Consider the following 20324-nt stretch of genomic DNA (forward strand, 5'->3'; position numbering starts at 1 on the left):
GAAAGCAAAGGTCTCACTTGGCACTCCAAAAAATGTAGGATTTTGGATCATTTTGGAATTTCAGATAAGGGATACTGAAAACTACACACGGGTAATTTACTTACACTTGTATTATACTGCACCTGGACTCACATGAACAGTACTCTCAGCAGGGATCAGTAATCATTGGGGCAAATGTATTCATCTGGAGACGGTATAAGGAAGTGATATATGCAAGGTGATAAACACACCAGCCAATCGGCTCTGATATGTAAATTGACAGTTAGGAGCTGATTGGCTGGTGCATTTATCACCTTGCACATATCACTACTTTGTCACTGCCTTACGCCTTCTCCAGGTTAATACATCTGCCCCACTAAGTGCAATGTATTATTTATTTATGTGTTTATCTTCTTGTCACATGCCCTGTTGCATGCAATCTACTGGATTTGCAGTTTTGTATAAATACTGTGGGCTAGATGCATCATCGCTTGGAAAGTGATAAAATTGAGAGTGAAAAAGTACCAGCCAATCACCTCCTAACTGCCATGTCACTGGCTGTGTTTGAAAAATGGCAGTTAGGAGCTGATTGCTGGGGAATTTTTTACTCTCCATTTTATCACTTTCCAAGTGATAATGCATCTAGCCCTGTGAGTAAAGTTCCACAACGGTATTAACCTTTAGGTTCCACTATTTTAGCAATCTTTTGTTAATATAGTGTGATTTCCAAATTCAGTTTTCACTATTATTACAGTCAAAATTGTCAAAATCATGGGCCTAATTCAGAGTTGATTGCAACAGCAAATTTGTTAGCAGTTGGGCAAAACCATGTGCACTGCAGGGGAGGCAGATATAACATTTGCAGAGAGTTAGATTTGGGTGGGTTATATTGTTGCTGTGCAGGGTAAATACTGGTTGCTTTATTTTTACACTGCAATTTAGATTTCAGATTGAACACACTCCACCCAAATCTAACTCTCTCTGCACATGTTACATCTGCTCCACCTGCACTGCACATGGTTTTGCCCAACTGCTTACAAATTTGCTGCTGCGATCAGGTCTGAATTAGGCTCCATGTCATGTTGTAAAAGTGACATCACTGTACTTATAGTGGAAACTCCTCTGCTCAGGGAATTTTTTCTACTTGATTTGGTTAAGTCTGAACGGACCATAGTTTGGATACCAAATGGAGAAACACATTTTTCCAGGTTCCATAGGGAAAAAAATAAAAAAATTCCTTCACTTGTGAAATATCCCCTAAAACTTTTTCCATAGAGATCTGATCCTTATTGAAAGTGCTGTTTATGCCCTGTCCACCATGCAGTGATTGTTTCTGTGGTGCCAGTTGTGACAAGCGCGGGAAAGCTGGGCAAGTTGTATTACCATGATGTAAGAGGATATGGGGCTGGCTGCATGTCTGGATAATCCATTAGGCAACATACGATGCCTCCTATGGCCCTGTTGTATCTGAATGACCCAGATTGTCCTAACCAATTTTTATTTTATATTTTCTTATAAACTGCAAAACTAGTATGTGGAAAGTGCCCAATGTATTAAGCCTGGAGAAGTGATAAAGCAGTGATAAGTGCAAGGTGATAATGCACCAGCCAATCAGCTCTAATATGTAAATTGACTGGAGCTGACTGGCTGGTGCGTTATCACCTTGCACGTATCACTGCTTTATCACTTTTCTAGGCTTAATACATCTGCCGCCATCTTAATCTAGCTCTGGCAGGCTAGCAAGGTCCAGGAGAGATAATGAGATAAAGGGGGAAATGTATCAAACTTTCTAACAACCAATCAGCTTCTATCATTTTTGACAATTCACTTAATAAATGCTAGATAGAAGCTATTGGCATCTTCTTCACTTGCCCAGTTCTCCACTCTTCAGAATATATGTTTCCCATAGCCCTGAGGTAATTGTCTCACTTGGGGGAATATTTATTAAAGCTTGGAGAAAGATAAAGTGGAGAGAGAAAGTACTAACCAATCAGCTCCTAACTGTAATCTTACAGGCTGTGTTTGAAAAAAGACAAGAGCTGATTGGTTGGTACTTTGGGGTCTATGTACTAAGCCTTGGTGAGAGATAAAGTATCAGTCAATCAGCACTTACATTTTTCAAACACAGCCTGTAACATGGCAGTTAGGAGCTGAATGACTTGTACTTTATCTCTCCACTTTATCTCTTCCCAAGGCATAGTACATACAAAGACAGCTTTTTCTCTCTCTCCACTTTATCTCTCACCAAGCTTTGATAAATCTCCCCCTTGGTCACAATCAGCAAATCACGAACCTGTGTAAATTCTAGGCATCTCTTGTAACAGAGATGAGTCAATATACCGATGCCCAAAGTACTTGGGGCTATAATTAAGGAAAAAGTGAAAAGATATTTAAACTGATATCTGCATAAGCACTGTGTAAGATGTATCCTAGGATGACCGATCCACAGATTTGATTTCAACATTTTCGTAAATGATAATATCACTTACAGGAAAATCTCAGAAACATTGAGTAATAATTGTCTACTTATCAGTTCACATTTGTTGGTTTTGAAAGTTGGCCAAACCACATGGAATACTTTGTAAATGACAAAAATGTTACTAATTCCTTCTGTGCAGTACATTCCATCAGATGTCATTTGTTCTTCTAGCAAGAATGAATGCTATACTTGTAGATGGCTTGAAAGTAGCATAGGTGCACGTGGCTATGGTTGTCATAGTGACACAAGAGCCACGTCAGTGAGTTACAAATAATAACAAATGTTCAACTATTCAGGTTGTATTGCTTCTCTCCATGATAAAACTCAATACAATACTGTAGCTCATATTTATGGTATAAATCCGTGAGACTGAGGCAACTGCCTTGATAACGAGATGGGGGTGCCCTTTGTGAAGACAACAACATTACTATACCACCTGGTGAATAATTTATATAAAGAGTGCTTTGAGTAAAGCTGGGTACACGCTGTATAATTTATTGAAGGATGTTGCGTTCCACAACGGGTCTCAATACCCACCATATAGTGTATATACCCCTTTGTTGTGGATCTAGGACTAGATCCATATGTAATTTTCTATAAATCCAGACCTTACATTAAATGCAGCCTGCTGCCATGTTGTAGCAATGTAAAAAAGTACAGGTATTACTATATAATTTGAAGTATTAACCTACCAGGTAATGTATAAACAAGAAGCCTAAAAGCCATAACTTCGTCAAAGCAAATGTGCAGTCTTTAAATAATGATAGTATAATATATAATGTTAGATACTAATATAAATATTTTATGTATTTATTTAAATACAATATAACATGAAACAATAATAAACAAAACGTGCATACTGTATGTGGCACATAATGTATCTCACGCATACAATAATATAATTTCATCTCACTAACAAAGTACCCAATCTAGATCCAGAGCCATAAGGGTTTCATCACAATTAACTCTCTTGTCACATCAAATGTATTTACATTATTAAACAAATAAGTCATAAGCACTTTAAAATAAAAGCAAAGTAATAGACTATTCCCATTTAATCAGATCATTAAATTAATTCAATCAAATAACAATTTAATATATGATTTGAACATCTTGGTGTAGCTGATTACCTGGCTTTCACTTTGAAGTGATTATGATTGAATGAAGGATCCATTATATTGGGCACCCATTTACTGTCATTTATTTAACAACATAAAGAATATTGTATACTTTGGCTATTTTGGAATAAATTTACCCCAACAGGAGAACTTGTTTCACTGTCTGATTGTTGTGGCTTTTGTGTATAACTGATAAAATTGGAACCAGGATGAAACTTTACAATAAGCCTATCCACCAATCGGAAAATAGCATTCTCTACCTGCCTCCTAGCCTGCAACCACACAGTGAAAGTCTGCCAGCATGCTGATTGGTGGATGGCTGGAAGTATCCACCAAAGTGCTGACAGCCATTAACTGTATGGAAGCATGTAGAGAGACGGCCAGAATCACAGGAGGGTTAAGGTATATATATATATTTTTAACTTTATTCCAATGAAAAGGTGTGTAGTGGCTCCAGTGCATTGCTTTGCACAGGGTATACAATGCTGTTAAGACAGCCCTGAGTCTACCAGTTATATTATATATGTAAAGCAAAGAGAGTGTGAGGGAGGCTGGAAGGTTAAATCACTTTCATGAGCGTAGCTATAGAGGGTGCAGGCCAGTGCTATTACTATCATTTCTAGGGCTTGACTCAACTGCACCTATTTCATAAAGTTGTCTATTTTGTTCCTGGAATTGTGCGCTAAGCACCAAGAGCATAGCTTTTGGTGATGAGACATCAAGGGTAGTACCAAGAAACTTCTAGAGTAAACCATGGATGTAGCGGTGGATTGTCCATGTTATATCAGTGATGAAATGGTTTGTGTTTCATGTTAAAATATGAATTTACCTTGTACACACAAATTTAAGAACAAATTTTTAACCATCATGCAATTTCACCATTGAAGCCTTATGGTATGGATTGCTGCATACTGGTTCAGCCCACAAAATTATTGTCTACACTGTGACTAGATGCCTAGCTCACATTTAAATGGAATGCTTGGTAAAAAAAAAAAAAATCACTGATCTAATTCAGTATACAAAATTGCGCATTGAGATAGCAAGAACAAACAGATATACTGATAGTATTAACCTCTGATTTAATTTAAGTCTTTCAAATATCTACTATAAAAAGTATCATCAAGCGTTGGCTTTTTAGTAGACTGAGGGGGCAGTGAAAGAAAGTGACACAATCACAGCTTTGTACTGTGGAAATAAGGCCATTATTCATGTCTAAGTGGGACATATCTTCTGTAATGCAGATCCAGCAGCCTTCCAGTGCCCTGGGCTATGCATGGATACATAATACTATTAGTTAAACTAAAAAGTTTCTAATTTATTGGGCTATAAATGACTTAAAAGAACAAACCCGTCTTTAGTCTAGAAAATCCAAAATAAATTAAAAAAAAATTATTCTAATGATCTATTTTGCGATCTAACATTGCTACAGATCGTTCTCTTTGTAAATCTTCTATTTAAAACTAATGTGCAAAAATAGCAATTACTGTTGCTAAAACTTGTATAAGCCACAGAAGTCCGTTATGAAGAACATTAGGCCATTTGAGCTTCCAGATTGTTGCCAAAGGAATTTTTGTCAGAGTTATGGAAATAGCGGCCAAGAGAATGAATAGGCTGAATTGCCAGCCGTTACTGGTTGAGTCCACAACATGACTTCCTCCCCTCTATGCATTACATGGGTCCATTTCTACCTGTTGAAAACTTGTTTTAAACTTCCATTTGTGCAACAACAACAAAAAAGAAAACAAATCAAAACATATCTAGCAATGTCAAATTTTCTGTTAGTTTCCTCAGTGATTCATTTTGTGATAATTGACCATTTTATCCCATCAGTGAAAATATGTCACTCCTCCCAACATTTGTAAATGCCAAAATTAACGTAACAGGCCCCTCTTCCAATCTCCTCAAACCCCGTCACAATCTGTCCAGATCCTACCTGATTCCCAAGAAATGCCCACTTTTAACAATACTGTCCAAGTTTCGTGGCTTGCGAATTCGTATAGTGTCACAAAAATGTTTCAGACATAACCAAATAATTTAATAAATTTTGGTTTCTAATAGTAAGGCCACGATGTAATGAAGTCCAAGTTCGGCAGCCGTGTGGGATGCCGGCCCGACTCAGATTTTTTTTTAAGGGGGAACCATTTACAAGGCTAAACCACGCCTTATAAGTGATTGCCCCTTTAAAAAAACATCTGCCAGCCGCTGAACTCAGACTTCATTATTTCCTGCAGCAACAAATCAGAAATGCTTCTATATGGATTCTGATTTATTTTGTATTATTATTTTGCATATTATCATTTAACCTCACCTTGGTTATTACTATGGGTGGTATTCATGTGACCGGCGGTCGGGCGACCGACAGTCACATGACCTCCTCCACCATCCTGACCCCTCACTATCCTAATGGTCGGCATGCCGACCAACAGGGACTATTTCCACTCGTGGGTGTCCACGACACCCATAGAGTGGGAATAGAACCCGTGGCGACCGTCGCCACCGAGCCCGCAGCGCGGCAAGCGCATCGAGCCCGCAAGGGGATTGCTGCACTCGCCCCTCCCCGCCGGGATCCCGGCGTCGGTAAACTGACCGGCGGTCAGCCATACTACACCCATTACAATTACCATGGTATACTGCAAGCAATTTGTATTGTGTTTTGAAGTATAAAAAGTAGTTGGAAAAAAATAAAAATCAATTATTTTAAGATGACAATGATCCCTTACCCTGTAATTATCAGTCATACATACTGTACTCCATAATGATTTCTTCCTCTATAGTCTCTACATCTCAATCATTATAAACTCACTCTTTCCCTCTTTATCTTTTGGCTTTTCAAATTATTCTGAGACGCGTAAATCTAAAGCAAAATAAGAAAAAAAAATTTTTTTTTTTACTTATATTAAATATTCCATAGGTCATGAGATCCCAGAAAGTAGGTGCAGGAGGGAGATGTGGTCGCAGGGTAATAGGGTCACAGCAGCACCACCCCCTGCTGCTTAATGATGCGATTTGTGGCATCAGGGGCAGGCCCACTATTCTCCCGGAATCATTTATCAAGCCTTGAGGAGTCTAGTAGAGCGCCACAAAATTCAGAATTTCCTGGACATTCAGCTAGGCTAAAGATGCATAGACAAGGTGCGATGTATGCTTACAATTTTCACTAAATAGTCAAAATCATAAGAAAAGTTAGCACATATTGCACCGTGTGTATGCAGCTTGCGATACCAATGTGCGTTCCCGCAGGGTCGGTATTGCAAGAATTTTTTTTTACCATATTGTGTACAATCTAGTTTCTAGTATAGTCAAAATTGTACATAGCCAAAATCGCACCATGTGCACCAAGTGGGGCTCACCCTGCACCCACTGACTGTGGATTCCTGAGCGGTTGGGAAACATAGTATTATAGCATTACAATCTCAGTCTTTGGGTTAAATTCACTATGAATTGTGTTGGTCTAAGTTTGCATTCTCCTGCAAATTTAACAACAATAATAATAACAATAATAATAATTTTATTTATATAGCGCTCTTTCTCCAACAGTACTCAAGGTGCTTTACAGACATCAAAAACAATGCACATAATACATAGGATATAAGTAATACAGCAATAGATAAGCAACACAGACATAAAAGAAAACCTTAAGCACACAGAAAGCATATTGCATGATTGGTGAAGGCATTTTGGGTAATAACTTCCAAGGGTTGTGTATTCCACCCTCACAAGGTACCAGGTGCGGCAGCCATCTTGGGCATTCAGCGTAGGATTACCCAGGGTGGAATAGTCCACCCCTAGAAGAGATGACACAAAATGGGGGTGATTTCAATGTGCTAAAGTTCAGAGTAGGGTTCCAACAAAACCACCAGGTCCCTGTATTTTTCATCTCATTGAAAAGCGTACCAGATGGGGCAGCCATACAAGGGCCCAGTGCATATATGGGAAAACTGACACTTGTGTAGTAGTATGATGTACCCTATATGTAGGGCGCAATGGCAGGGTGTGCAATCATTGGAGGTGAACATTACAGGAAAAGCACAGAGGAGAAAAACAAAACAAATGGGGGGACGGGGACAATTGCAGGTTACCAGTGGAAGAAGGAAAATTGGGATAACATTATTTTGCTAAGATCATAGTACAGGTGGGTATGAGAATGTAGAGAGCACACTCAGGAGCAATGGAGATGTCTCTGCTGCGCCTGGTCCTGGTGCTCACCCCCCACAGTTCCCTGCTCATCATGAGGGTTAGGCTCAGGGGCAGACTTGATGTTCTCAGCCAGAGAGGTGGTAAGCCTGGTCCTGGAGATCTCATGGTAGAGGTGAGGAGAGGCCACATAATGATCCTGAGTTTTGTGGTTGTAACGCAGTCCTTCTGTTATCTTGTTAGTTTGTTTGCTTTCTGTTTAACACAGGTATAACACTGCCATTGATTTTAGCTGCCATTTTATAACTAGCCACTTCATACACTAGACACTGCAGTGTCCTAAGGGACTGGCCACCTGACCTATACTGCATAAATAGGTCTACAAACACATGTTCATCCTGATTACAACCCCCTCCCCCACACAGCATCCCTCCACCTTCAGCAAAAGGTGTTAATCAAATTAACAAATGTAAGGTCAGTAAACCACACTCAGGGGGTAATTCAGAGTTGGGCAAACCACAGCAATTGTTATATCTGCCACACCTGCAGTGCACACACTGTAAGTGGTCATTCCGAGTTGATCGCTAGCTGCATTTGTTCGCAGTGCAGCGATCAGGCTAAAAAATGACAGTTCTGCGCATGCGTATGCGGTGCAATGTGCACGCGCGCGTACAGGCACAATGAACGATGCAGTTTTACACAGGGTGTAGCAATGCATTTCAGTCGCACTGGTTGCCGCAGAGTGATTGACATGAAGTGCGCGTTTCTGGGTGGCAACTGACGTGTTCAGGGAGTGTTCGGAAAAACACAGGCATGCCAAGGAAAACGCATGGCTGGGCGAACGCTGGGCGGGTGTGTGATGTCAAATCCGGAACTGAATAGTCTGAATTGATCGCAAGTGCTGAGTAGGTTTTGAGCTAAGCTACACAAAAAATGTTTGCAGGCGCTCTGCGATAAAAACGTTCGCACTTCTGCTAAGCTAAAATACACTCCCAGTGGGTGGCGGCATAGCGTTTGCATGGCTGCTAAAAACTGCTAACGAGCGATCAACTCGGAATGACCACCCTGGTTTTGCCCAACTGCTAACAAATTTGCTGCAGTGATCAACTCTGAATTACCCTCTAAGTTCTTTGCATAGTACAGTTATAAATCCACTTAGAACAGCTTTCTAAAGTTTTTACCATGCAATGGAAGTTGGAATAGTTTTCAATATTGCTTAGTAATAATTCAGTAAAGTTTAGCCTTTTGGAGACTTACTAAAGCCAAACACATGAGTTCATTCATGATTTGAACTGCAAAACATGGCTGAATCTGCAAACAGAACTCAAAACACTATCGAACCAACTCACAAGTACATTTAATACAAAAGAATACAACATGGAGATTTACAATGAATTGTGTTTATGAACGCAGAGCAAAGTCGGACCAAAATACTCTTTTCAAATAAGCATCCCAGGGGCAAATGTATTAAGCCTGGAGAAGTGATAAAGCAGTGATAAGTGCAAGGTGATAACGCACCAGCCAATCAGCTCCTAACTGTCAATTTACATATTGGATCTGATTGGCTGGTGTGTTATCACCTTGCACTTATCACTGCTATATCACTTCTCTAGGCTTAATACATCTGCCCTCCAGTGAGCAGCGTGTTATGTCCGTGTGATCTGTGTAGTGCTTCACTGTGTGTAAAAGTAAAAAGAGTTAAAACTCAGAACAAAAAATGTGTAGGGTCCCCCCACCCAAGGCATAACAAGCAATTTATAGGGGTCCCCTGTATTTTAAGAACCAGTACTGGGCTCCACTAGCAGGGAGGTAATGCCACAGCCAGGGAACACACTTGATGGGGTTACTCCGCGCCAAAGCATAAAACTAGTCAGCCCATTCCGGGGATCCCTCAGAAAAGTGGGGACCCACCCATTAAAGGGTCCCCCCTCTCATGTATGCCCTAGGTCTTGGCTGAAGCCCAGGGCTATCCCCCATACCCCTTGCCGTGGGTACGTGGGTTGATAGTAGTGAAAGTTAGATTGAAAGTAATATTGTCCGTTTAGAGGGACTACAGGTCCCAGGAAAACTCTCCCACATGTCGGCACTTGAAAAACCACAGGTACTTAGGCAGTATAGGCCCACTGTAAAGGAAATATTAAAATAACTACACTCCAGGACTTTAGAATTCGGGGTCAACACGAATAATTGAACATGATTAAACATGATTGCATAGACCAGGGGTGGGGAACCTTTGGCTCTCCAGCTGTTATTGAACTACACATACCCTGCCATAGTTTTGTCCATGCTAAAACTGTTGTAGTGCATGCTGGGATGTGTAGTTCAACAACAGCTGGTGGGCTAAAGGCTCCCTATCCCTGGCATAGACCACTGCATAGCTCCCATCACCTTTATAGTAGAAATCAGGTCCCTGTCGCATGCCAAAAAAAAGCGGCATGGCCACATGTCAGGGAGCGTGGCTTTGCATGACATTTTTCACTTGCGAGCTACGCCCCCCATTTTCACCATTGTCAGCGGGCATGGTCAGGACATTTCCCTCTACGAGGTATACAAGTTATTGCACCCCAATATAGAGACCTCATGGTGGTGACATGTTGCAGCTTAGTAATGCGAATGTGCAGCCTTTCGTGTAAATACGCAGGTGAAATTCATAGCTTGTTAGTTTATTAACTTGTTAGAGCGCTGTCAGATATATCACCCTTACTAATTATTTATATGAAAACATATACTGCAATGTTTCACATAGCTTCTCATAGTGACTTATCAAATCTTGGAGAAAGATAATGTGGACATGTTACCCATACAAATCAATCAGCTTCTAACTCTCATGTTACAGGCTGTGCTGGGAGAATGACAGAAGCTGATTGATTAGTATGGTCTACTTTTCCATTTTATCTTTCTCAAATCTTTGATTCATCTCCCCCATAAAAGTAGTTCCAAAACGTAATATATTTTGACTAAGTACTTTAGTAGTAGTCTTGTTGGTTCTCTGTAAATGAATCATCTCATGATAACAATCTGTGCTGTTTTGAGTACACTACAGTATTTTGGCTTTTCTTAAGACTCTAGATAGAAACTGCAAAGAGCATACTTATATACAAGGCATCCTAATGCTGCTGTGATCTGATTTACGCTTGGTAATAAAGAGATGACACCTGAGGGCATGTTTTGCTGATGTCTGATATCTAAATTACAGTCAATGCCTCTTTTGTCCTTTTGTTCTTAACGGCCCATTCTTATACGTTGTAATTGGCTGCTTACCATAGGTCATCAAAGCTTGGATTCACTAGACACTACATGAGAAATGCCCCAGGAGAAAGAGGGCACTCATGACCTTGGACAATAAGACAATGAACGTTTCAAGGACAAACATTTATTTGTATGCTGGATGTCAAAAGGGCAGTTCATGAGGAGAGAAGGACTTATGTATTGCATGTGACTATGGTGGATCTGGTTCAGGGAAAGCTCTGAATAGGAGAACTGTGTGAAGCAGGTTTGACTTGCTTTAAGAAATAAAATTGGCAATAGGTACAAATGCCAGAGCTTAGGGTGAAAGACTTTTAGCGGTTGGATTCTTTTCCTCCCAAGCAGCGGCTGTGACAGACATGAACTAGATGTGACAGACATTAAATAGACCATTTTAGGCCTCAAAGCTAAATTTTGAAGGACCATAACGTTTCTGGTGAGCCAATTTCCCCATCTGTTCAGTTATTTCATGGATGTATTGCACTGTGCGGCATTTACTGGTCAGAAAGGGAGCGTGAGAGTTTCCTTCCTCTAAAGACTAAATTAATTAAATGTCAAGATTAAATGACAACTCAATAACATTGAATGCTGGGGTTTTAAGAGTTGTGCAGTGTCATGGTCTTCATTCAGGTTCCTGTTGATTGTAGACACGGCAAGATGGCAAAGCAGTACGGGTGGCAGCTACATAGGGCCTTGCTGGGTCACATTGTAGATTAGCTGGTATCACTGCTATCCCAGTAGTTATACAGATGGTTAGTGAGCATATAAAAAATTGTTATAGCTAGACCAACGATGCACTGGGATAGGGGGGCCGAGAAGGAGGGATGAGGCAAATACAAAATACAACCCTGCCACAGAGGAGCAGCAACTCGCCCCAATTTCAGCAGTGAGCTTAGCAGATGGGGCCGAAACTTCTTCCACAATCTTTATAATGGTGTCGCTGTGGTGGTCTTAGAGCATTAATGGCTATACAAGGTATTCTAGCTTTCAGGACAATTATGGTAAAGTACATCCCTATATTTACGATAATTTTCCATAAAGGCCCATTGTTATGCATGTAAACAGAATGGCGATCCCGATATAACTATATGTCAGTTGAATGTAGTTACTTATAACTGGAATAAATCTGAGCACATTAGTAGTTTCCAGAAGAGTGCTTAAAGAAAATCTGAAAATGTAAAATGGCAGATGATTTCATTAATATGACTGACGACAAGCTATAAAAATATCCATGAATATGAAGATGAATATGACTAATAGTAACAAGATAAGTATCATAAGAAAACTGTAAAATGAATTGATCATTTAAGATGTAATTGTTAATTTAATTTTACAAATAATATTAACAATTATATTTGTATTATAGTCTCCTATCTAAAGTATAGAACTTACAGTGTTCTCACATCCTTTAAAATGCATTATTAGCATTACTTTAAGGTAAACGGAACTAGGACCTTTATAGTCCTGGCTTAGAAAAGGTTCCAACATGGGCCCTCATTCTGAGTTGTTCGCTCGCTAGCTACTTTTAGCAGAAATGCAAACACAAAGCCGCCGCCCCCTGGGAGTGTATTTTAGCATAGTAGAATTGCTAACGAAAGATTAGCAATTGCTAACGAAAGATGAGCAATTCTGCTAATATTAGCAGAATTGCTAACGAAAGCAATTTCCTTGCAGTTTCTGAGTAGCTCCAGACCTACTCCTAGATTGCGATCACCTCAGTCCGTTTAGCTCCTGGTTTGACGTCACAAACACGCCCAGCGTCCGAACAGCCACTCCTCCGTTTCTCCAGCCACTCCTGAGTTTTTACCTGGCACGCCTGCGTTTTTTAGCGCACTCCCTGAAAACGGACAGTTTCCGCCCAGAAACTCCGACTTTCTGTCAATCAGCGGAGCGATTGAAAAGCTTAGTTCGCCTGTGAGTAAAATAGCATAGTTTTGTGTAAATTTGCTTAGCGCGCGCCCTGAGATGCATATGCATGCGCAGAACTGCCGGATTTTAGCCTATTAGCAATTCTGCTAAAATTAGCAGCAGGGCCGGAGCTTCCACTAGGCAGCTTTAGGCAGCTGCCTAGGGGCGCCGGGACCTGAGGGGGCGGCCTGCTACAGCTGCCTGAAAAAGGTAGCGTGGTCCTATCTTTCACAGCCGCTGCAATCCTCCCAGGACTCGTATCTTACAGTAGCCGTGACTGCTAAGCTCCTGCATTGCAGTCTCCAGATCCACCTCCACAAGGCACAGGCAGTAACTGTGACAGCTCCTGGAGTCCTGGCTGGGGGTGACATGCAGCACTGCTCTTCATTCCAGGCTCTTTCACAGACTACACAGTCCCAACTCTGCAACGCAGCCTGCAGGTAGTGTACTCTTTGTATTTGAGTCCACTGAGCGGGGGGGGGGGGGGAGGAGATGAGCAGCAGGCATGCACACAGTTTGGGGGGGATGAGCAGCAGCATGCATACAGATGGTGGGGGGGATAGGACAGCAGACTTTTAACAGTGGGGGGGGGGTGAGAGTAGCAGGCACCCACACAGACTCGGGAGATGGGGAGATGAGAGCAGCCATGCAACAAACTGGGGGTGGGGGAGAGCCGCAGCATGCCTTTCATCTGAAGAGTGGGTAGGGGGAAGGGGCAGTAGGCAAAAGTTTTGCCTAGGGTGCCGAGAAACCTTGCACCGGCCCTGATTAGCAGCGAGCGAACAACTCGGAATGAGTGCCATTGAGCAGCAAACAGTGAAAACCTCTAACAGCTACACTGCATCATGCAACAGTCCATGTATTATTAGTACACTAGTTACCAGCCTGTCAAAATGACAGAACAACATGGGTGTCATATGGTATGCCGGCGCTCGGGCTCCCGGCGACCAGCATACCGGCGCCGGGAGCCCGACCGCCGGCATACCAACAGCGTGGCGAGCGCTAAGGAGCCCCTTGTGGGCTCGCTGCGCACGCCACGCTGCGGGCACAGTGGCCTGCTACGCGCGCCACACTATTTTATTCTCCCTCCAGGGGGGGCGTGGACCCCCACGAGGGAGATTAGTTGTCGGTATGCCGGGTGTCGGGATTCCGGCGCCGGTATACTGTGCGCTGGGATCCCGACATTCGGCATACAGCAGACCACCCAACAACATAAGAGTAATGTCAAAGCCAGCAGCATGGCCACAACTAGGGGGTCCCTAGGGGGTCATGTGCCCCGGGCGCCGGATGGAAGGGGCGCTGAGAACTCTGTCTGGCTCTTAAGTTCGGCCAGCAGCTACTTCAATGGCCGGCCAGCACTGAAGGAGACTAAGGAGCTGCGTGTTCTCGCAAGAACACCGGTAGGAGCGGAGGTTGGTTGCATGCTTGCTTCTATCCCCGGGTCTAAAGTTCCCACTTTCCTCGCTTGCCCCCAGCCGCCATCTTCTTAGGGACACTGCCGTACCGGTGACCTGTGGAGCTGCCACCTGGATTTACTTGCCGGCCAGAGATGTCTCTGACTGCAACTACATCTGGGACCGACCGCTCAGAGATGCCTGGCACCTGCAGTGACGTGAGCCTCAGGATCTGAGCCCCAGCTGTGCTTGCTGTCACCCCTCAGGATCTGACTTCAAACAGCCTGACGTGCACCCGCTACCTGCGGAGAACCCGAACACCACAGGGTGAGGGGAGCCGAGCAGTAAAGGTGCTATGTAATAAGTAATACTATTAGAATGTTTCATGCATGCACTAGCTATTCTGTTCCACAGTGGGGCCAACAGGTGAGAACAGCGATGCCCACAGTCCAGGTATAGCCTCCTGCAGGGGCTGGACATATTGTGGTATGGCAGTCCTGACATCCCTATATCTGCCTGGCACCACACATCTTATTGGAGGGTTATATAGGCATGCATGCCACCCCTCTCTCTCACCCCTCTCACTCTCTCACCCCTCTCTCTCTCTCTCTCTCCCATCTCTCATTCCTCTCCCATATCTCTCCTCTCTCTTTCTTCTCTCTCTCTCCTCCCCTCCATCTCTCTCACTCACCGAGTTTCCTCTCTTTCCCCCATGTGGCTGTGTAATGTTACTGAGAGGTACTACTGTGCAGTGTAGTGAGAATAAGGTTGCACTACTGTGTTGCGTAGTTTGAATATTTTGTTACTTTTTTATTTTTATAATTATTATCATTTATTTTTTGGGGTATATATATTTTTTTGTTTTATTTTATTAGGGGGGGAAATTACTGCCTTGCCCAGGGGTCGAAAATCCTAGTTTTGGCCCTGATGGTTGCATGCGCCCAGACTGACCAATACTTGAATTGCTCTGCCGGGCGCCATCTAGGGTCGACAGTGCGCAAAACACTTGAATTCCCCCCATAGAGGTGAGGAGCAGTGTTAGCCTTTTATTACATAGGATTGCAGAGTGTCTGCAGGGAGGAGAACTTAGGGTTATGCAGACAAGGGATGGGTAGGGTTAGGCGCCACCTGGGAGGGTTAGGCTGCAGGTGTGGGGGGGAAGGAGGTTAGGGTCAGACTGCAAATAAAGAGGGTTAGGGGATTACAGATAGTATACTCACCTAGTATGTGATGGGATCCTGAGTGTCATGATGCCACTGTCGGTATTATGACTGCCGGCATCCCAAGCTACAAGGCTATGAAAAATCATTCCTACTGCTAGCACTTGACTGCCTAGCGAAAAGCTAATGGGGAGGAGGGAGGCTGCCAGAGAGGAATAACAATATCCATCTCCATTTGCACAAAGCAGCCAACGAATATGTGTTAGCCAACAGGGCCAAGATCCTAAAAGCACAGCTTGGTCCTGGTGGGACTGCATCCTGCAGTGCTAATTAGCCTTTTGTAGGAGATATCTGTACTATCTTTTGCATTAGGCCATTGTTAAATAGACCTGATACTTAAAATGATGTAGACACTGCATTAATCCTCTGAATAACTAATGGACAAAATATGGGCTCAGGGAGCTGTCATGTAAATAGCATTATGCAAAAGTGGAAGTGTTTTATTACTTGGGAGTGAAGCTAAAGCTTTGTTGTACTTGACGTATTTAAAATCAGATTTGGTAAACATGACACAAAGGGTATTGTAACCTACTAGGACGCACCGGTTCAGCAGCAACGTGCTCTGGAAATCATATAAAATGTTGGCAGCTATATAGCCACTCTAAACATTTTTATGTTTCCATTAAGGTGCTTTACAAGGCTAATAACATTGTAATGTACTCTGTCTAAAGATCTTCTTCAAGAACTGAAAGCTTTATATTTATGTGATTCCCCGTTTGGAACACCCACTGTGGTTTATAACTCAGGGGATTATTAAACAGAGGCACTGGCGCTGTAGAGGTTAACAGCCCCCTTCAACTAATGATGTCAAAGACACAACACGGATAGCATAAGGACCCAGGGGATTGCAGCCATAGCACTGTGAAAGTGGGAAGCCCAGAGTCCTGCGATTGGCTGACCCCTGAATTGGAAGGAGGAGCCTGTTGGGCGGGAAGGAGATTTACCTCAGAGTTACCTCAGAGCTCCGTGGGGATCAGGGGTGAGGCACACACCCGCAGAGAACAGCCACTGATGGGGGAGATGCGGTAGGTTGGAATAGCTGGGCTGTGTCCCTAGCCAGCCAGCAGTAAGCAGTGTATTTCGGAAGAGTGAGCCAGCAACCAGGAGAGGCACCCCTGCGAGCGACACCCCTACCACTGGGTAAGAGACTGCTACCTGCACAACACTGCATGGAGCTAAGGACAGTGAGAGAGCCCTTGGTATGAGGTAAAGGGCAGCTTCAGTGGGAGATAGCAGCCAGCCAGTGGGGGAACATAGGCAGCTCACTGATCAGCTATCCAGCACAGTAAAAGCCCGTACACACTGGCCGATATATCAGCCGTTCTATTGAACTGCCAATATATCGCGTGTCCGTCGGCCAGTGTGTACAGGCTATATGTCTGTGAACTCTGTCGTTCACAGACATATCACGTCGGCCCTGCAGCACAGCCGACACCCAATATATCTGCCGATATACTGGCGCATCGCTGTGTGTGTATGGGCGACCAGCTGACCACCTGTACACAAGCTGCGGCAGCCAGTAGTGATTGACAGCTGTACTGGGCACACATCCGCCCAGATCATGACATCAGTCCCCGACAGATCGGGCATTGTGTACGCACAGCACACTGCCCGATCTGTCCATAGATATATCTGCAGATCAATTGATCTGCAGATATATCTATCAGTGTGTACCCACCATAACTCACAGCCTTGTACAGACTGAACGCCCAGTTAGAGTGATAAGAGCAGGGAGGCTGTGTAGCTTCAAAATCAAGGAGACTGCTGAGTTGTACTAAATGTCTGTCACCCAGTCAGCACCAGTGTGAGGAACTGAGGCACAGGTATCAGTGAGATTCTGTCACGTCAGTACCAGAGAGAGAGACCTGTTCCAGCTAAGTGAGGCGTTCCATCCTAACACTACAGTACAGCCAGCTTACAGGGAGAGTGATCCTGTTTAATTTACAGTCTACAGTACCTCAGTAAGTCAGAACTTGTTCCCATTCACTTTGATCACTTGTACAGCTTGTGCCTGTTAGCAGTGTCTGCTGAGGAAACTGCTTCTGCTTTATCTACTGCTACAGCTTGTGCCTCTTTCTGTAACTGGTTAGCTACACAGCTGAGGAACTGTATTGCTACTTATAGTACTTGGTAAAAGAACTTCTGCAACTGCTTATTCACTACATTACTTACTAACCTTAAATGCTAAGGGCATACTTGCCTACATGACCCTCAGAAAATGCTCTGTTCCTGGACTTTCCTGGTAATGTATGATTGCCATCACCTGTGGTGAGCTAGTTAATTGATAAGAAAGGTGTTTCACCACAGGTGATGGCAATCACACATTACCAGGAAAGTCCAGGAACAGAGCATTTTCTCCCCCATGGAGAGAGTCAGGTAGGCAAGTATGGCTAAGGGACTGTTCTAACTGTTCTTTTGCCTAAGGGATTACCGCACTTGCCAACTTTTACTACTAAAAGGGACATTCAAGTAATCAGACACTAAAGGCCAGTACTCACTGCCCGATGTGAGAGAGATGTGTGCTGGGCGAACCGCTCAGCACTCATCTCTTCCGCCGCTCAGCACAGCGTGATGTGTACTGAGCGTGCGGGGGGAGACGGGGGGGGCGCTCACTTCACCCAGCGGGTGAAGTGAGCGACCCGCTAGATTGGCCTGCATGCAGGCAAGCCAATCCAGCAGCAGTGATAGCGATGCGCGGGGCTGCGCATCGCTATCGCTGTAGGCGGTACACACGGAGCGATAATGCTTAAGTTCTAAGCAATATAGTCAGATTGCTTAGAATATCGCTCCGTGAGTACCCCTCTTTACTCTAGAGTCTAGACCAAAGGGATATAGCCCAGGAACTGAGTTAAGCGGTGACATTCCTAGCGCCACCTGGCAGGCATCTAGTGTAATACACAAAAGTTGGAACATTGCTAATTCTTGTTGAGAGATATTCATTGAACTTTGCTTCAAATGCAAAATTGGGAATAGCCTTAAAAGGGGCAACTGTGCATGTAAATTTTGATTGGTGTCTTACGTTTATTGTCATTGAATGTTACTGTGCATGCTTTTGTTTTGCAACTATAACTTTTGACAGTGACCACTCCTGTTTTAATAAAATTTTAGACACTGTCCTGATGTGTAGTGACTGTGCATATTGGGTCCTCTGGGGTTGGGGTTCCTCGTTTTCTCTGCCTAGGGTTCGAGCAGTAAGCCTGTTACATTTATGTCAACTTTTTTTTCCAATTTTCAACAGGTTACTAATGTGGTAAAAGAGACATCAGGGTGGAACCTTCAGATCTTCCTAGTATTATAGCTGTAAATCAAGGGCACAATGCCTGCCGGGCCCATCATTGCTGTTTGGATGGTTTGCCTACTGGTTGGCGTTTCCTGCCAATATTCCCCCACACCACAATATTTGGAAGAGATCTCTGACTTATCACAGACATCAAGCCAGGAGCAAGCCGGCCACATCCTACAGCTGGATACCAACCAAAATGTTAAGGCTAGCAATATCTCGCAGGAGGATTACAGGAATATGCTGCCACAACGACCACCTCCATGTCTATCCCGCTCTAAGATCAAGCACGCCTTTAAATATGTCACCACCATACTGTCCTGTGTCATTTTCCTGGTGGGGATTGTAGGAAATTCAACACTGTTAAGAATCATCTACAAAAATAAATGCATGAGAAATGGACCAAACGTCCTTATTGCCAGCTTGGCATTGGGAGACCTGTTCTATATCCTAATCGCTATTCCCATCAATATATATAAGGTTTGTTCATATGGATATATGTTAATGACATGTGTATTGTGATCCAGTGTGTTGTGGGTCTAATGTAGAGATCTTTGAATTATAATTCAAACACAAAACTAGATGCACATGCACTCAGAAAAGTGCAGAGCAGTGGACCTTGTGTTAGTCAGCTAGACAGACTGATACTTAACCAATATACTACTGGAGGTCCATGGTGTTTATTTCCCACAAAATGGACTCCAAATGCACCCAAACAAGAATCGGAAATTGGTTCTTATGACTTATTTAGTATTTGTCGGTGCTATAATGGAATTATGTCACGTTTTTTAAATTACAGGAGCATTAAATCTATTCAATTAAATTATAAGTTATAACTTTAGAACCATGTATTAAGAAAAGTATCAATATCCCAAGATAGAAGTACTTTAAATTGATATTGAAGATCTCACATGACATGAATAGAAGGAGGTAAGGGGGTTGAAAGGAAAGAGATGGGGGGAGAACGAGGAGAGATAGGGTAAGGCGGGACATAAAGGGAGAAAAAGGGAGAGAATGGAGAGGAGATAAAGGGCCTAATTCAGACCTGGTTGCAGCAGTGGCAGTGAACGCAAGCTAAAGCCCTGTTCTGTGTATGTATGCGCAGTCAGTGTCGGACTGGGACATGAAGGGCCCTCCGGGGGGATGCAGTTATAGGGGCCCATACTTAGGGGTGTGGCCAGCCTACAAAGGGTGTGTGGCCATCATCCACAGAGCCTTGAAATACACAATAGTTTAGTGTAGTGTAATGCAACTTATCTACCATGTATAACACAAAAGCACAGTCTGGAACATTATCCCTGGAGGAAGGGCCCTCAGGTAGTGGGGCCTACCGGTGGTTTCCCTGGTACCCCTGTGGGCCAGTCCGACCCTGTGCGCAGTAGCCGCACTGAACGTGCGCACACAGTGAGATGCGTTTGCGGGGCGGGCCGCAGTGGCTGCGTGACATCACACGCAGCTTCTGCTGCCAAAAACATGGTGGGTAGCCACCTCAGCAGGTGGGTGTCCCCCGCACAGCAGAGATTTTGATCGTAGATGTGTGTTTTTTCGCACATCTACGATCAGGTC

At 43.5% G+C, this 20324-nt stretch overlaps 1 protein-coding gene across 3 annotated transcripts in view; it reads left to right on the forward strand.

Annotated features, from left to right (window-relative positions):
- The window catches only part of LOC134949158 (endothelin receptor type B-like), a 177372-nt gene that overhangs the window by 131780 nt on the left and 25268 nt on the right, over window positions 1-20324 (forward strand). For 2 of the 3 annotated variants that reach the window (XM_063937576.1, XM_063937574.1), the window contains exon 2: window positions 18717-19238. In XM_063937576.1, coding sequence (XP_063793646.1) covers window positions 18795-19238 — 444 coding nt within the window. In that variant the 5' untranslated portion in view covers window positions 18717-18794. Of the gene's footprint in view, window positions 1-16467; window positions 16619-18716; window positions 19239-20324 lie in introns of those variants that run through there. The other variant, XM_063937575.1, reaches the window with a different exon arrangement.

Source organism: Pseudophryne corroboree, chromosome 8 (genome assembly GCF_028390025.1).
Source record: "Pseudophryne corroboree isolate aPseCor3 chromosome 8, aPseCor3.hap2, whole genome shotgun sequence".
Classification (NCBI taxonomy): domain Eukaryota; kingdom Metazoa; phylum Chordata; class Amphibia; order Anura; family Myobatrachidae; genus Pseudophryne; species Pseudophryne corroboree.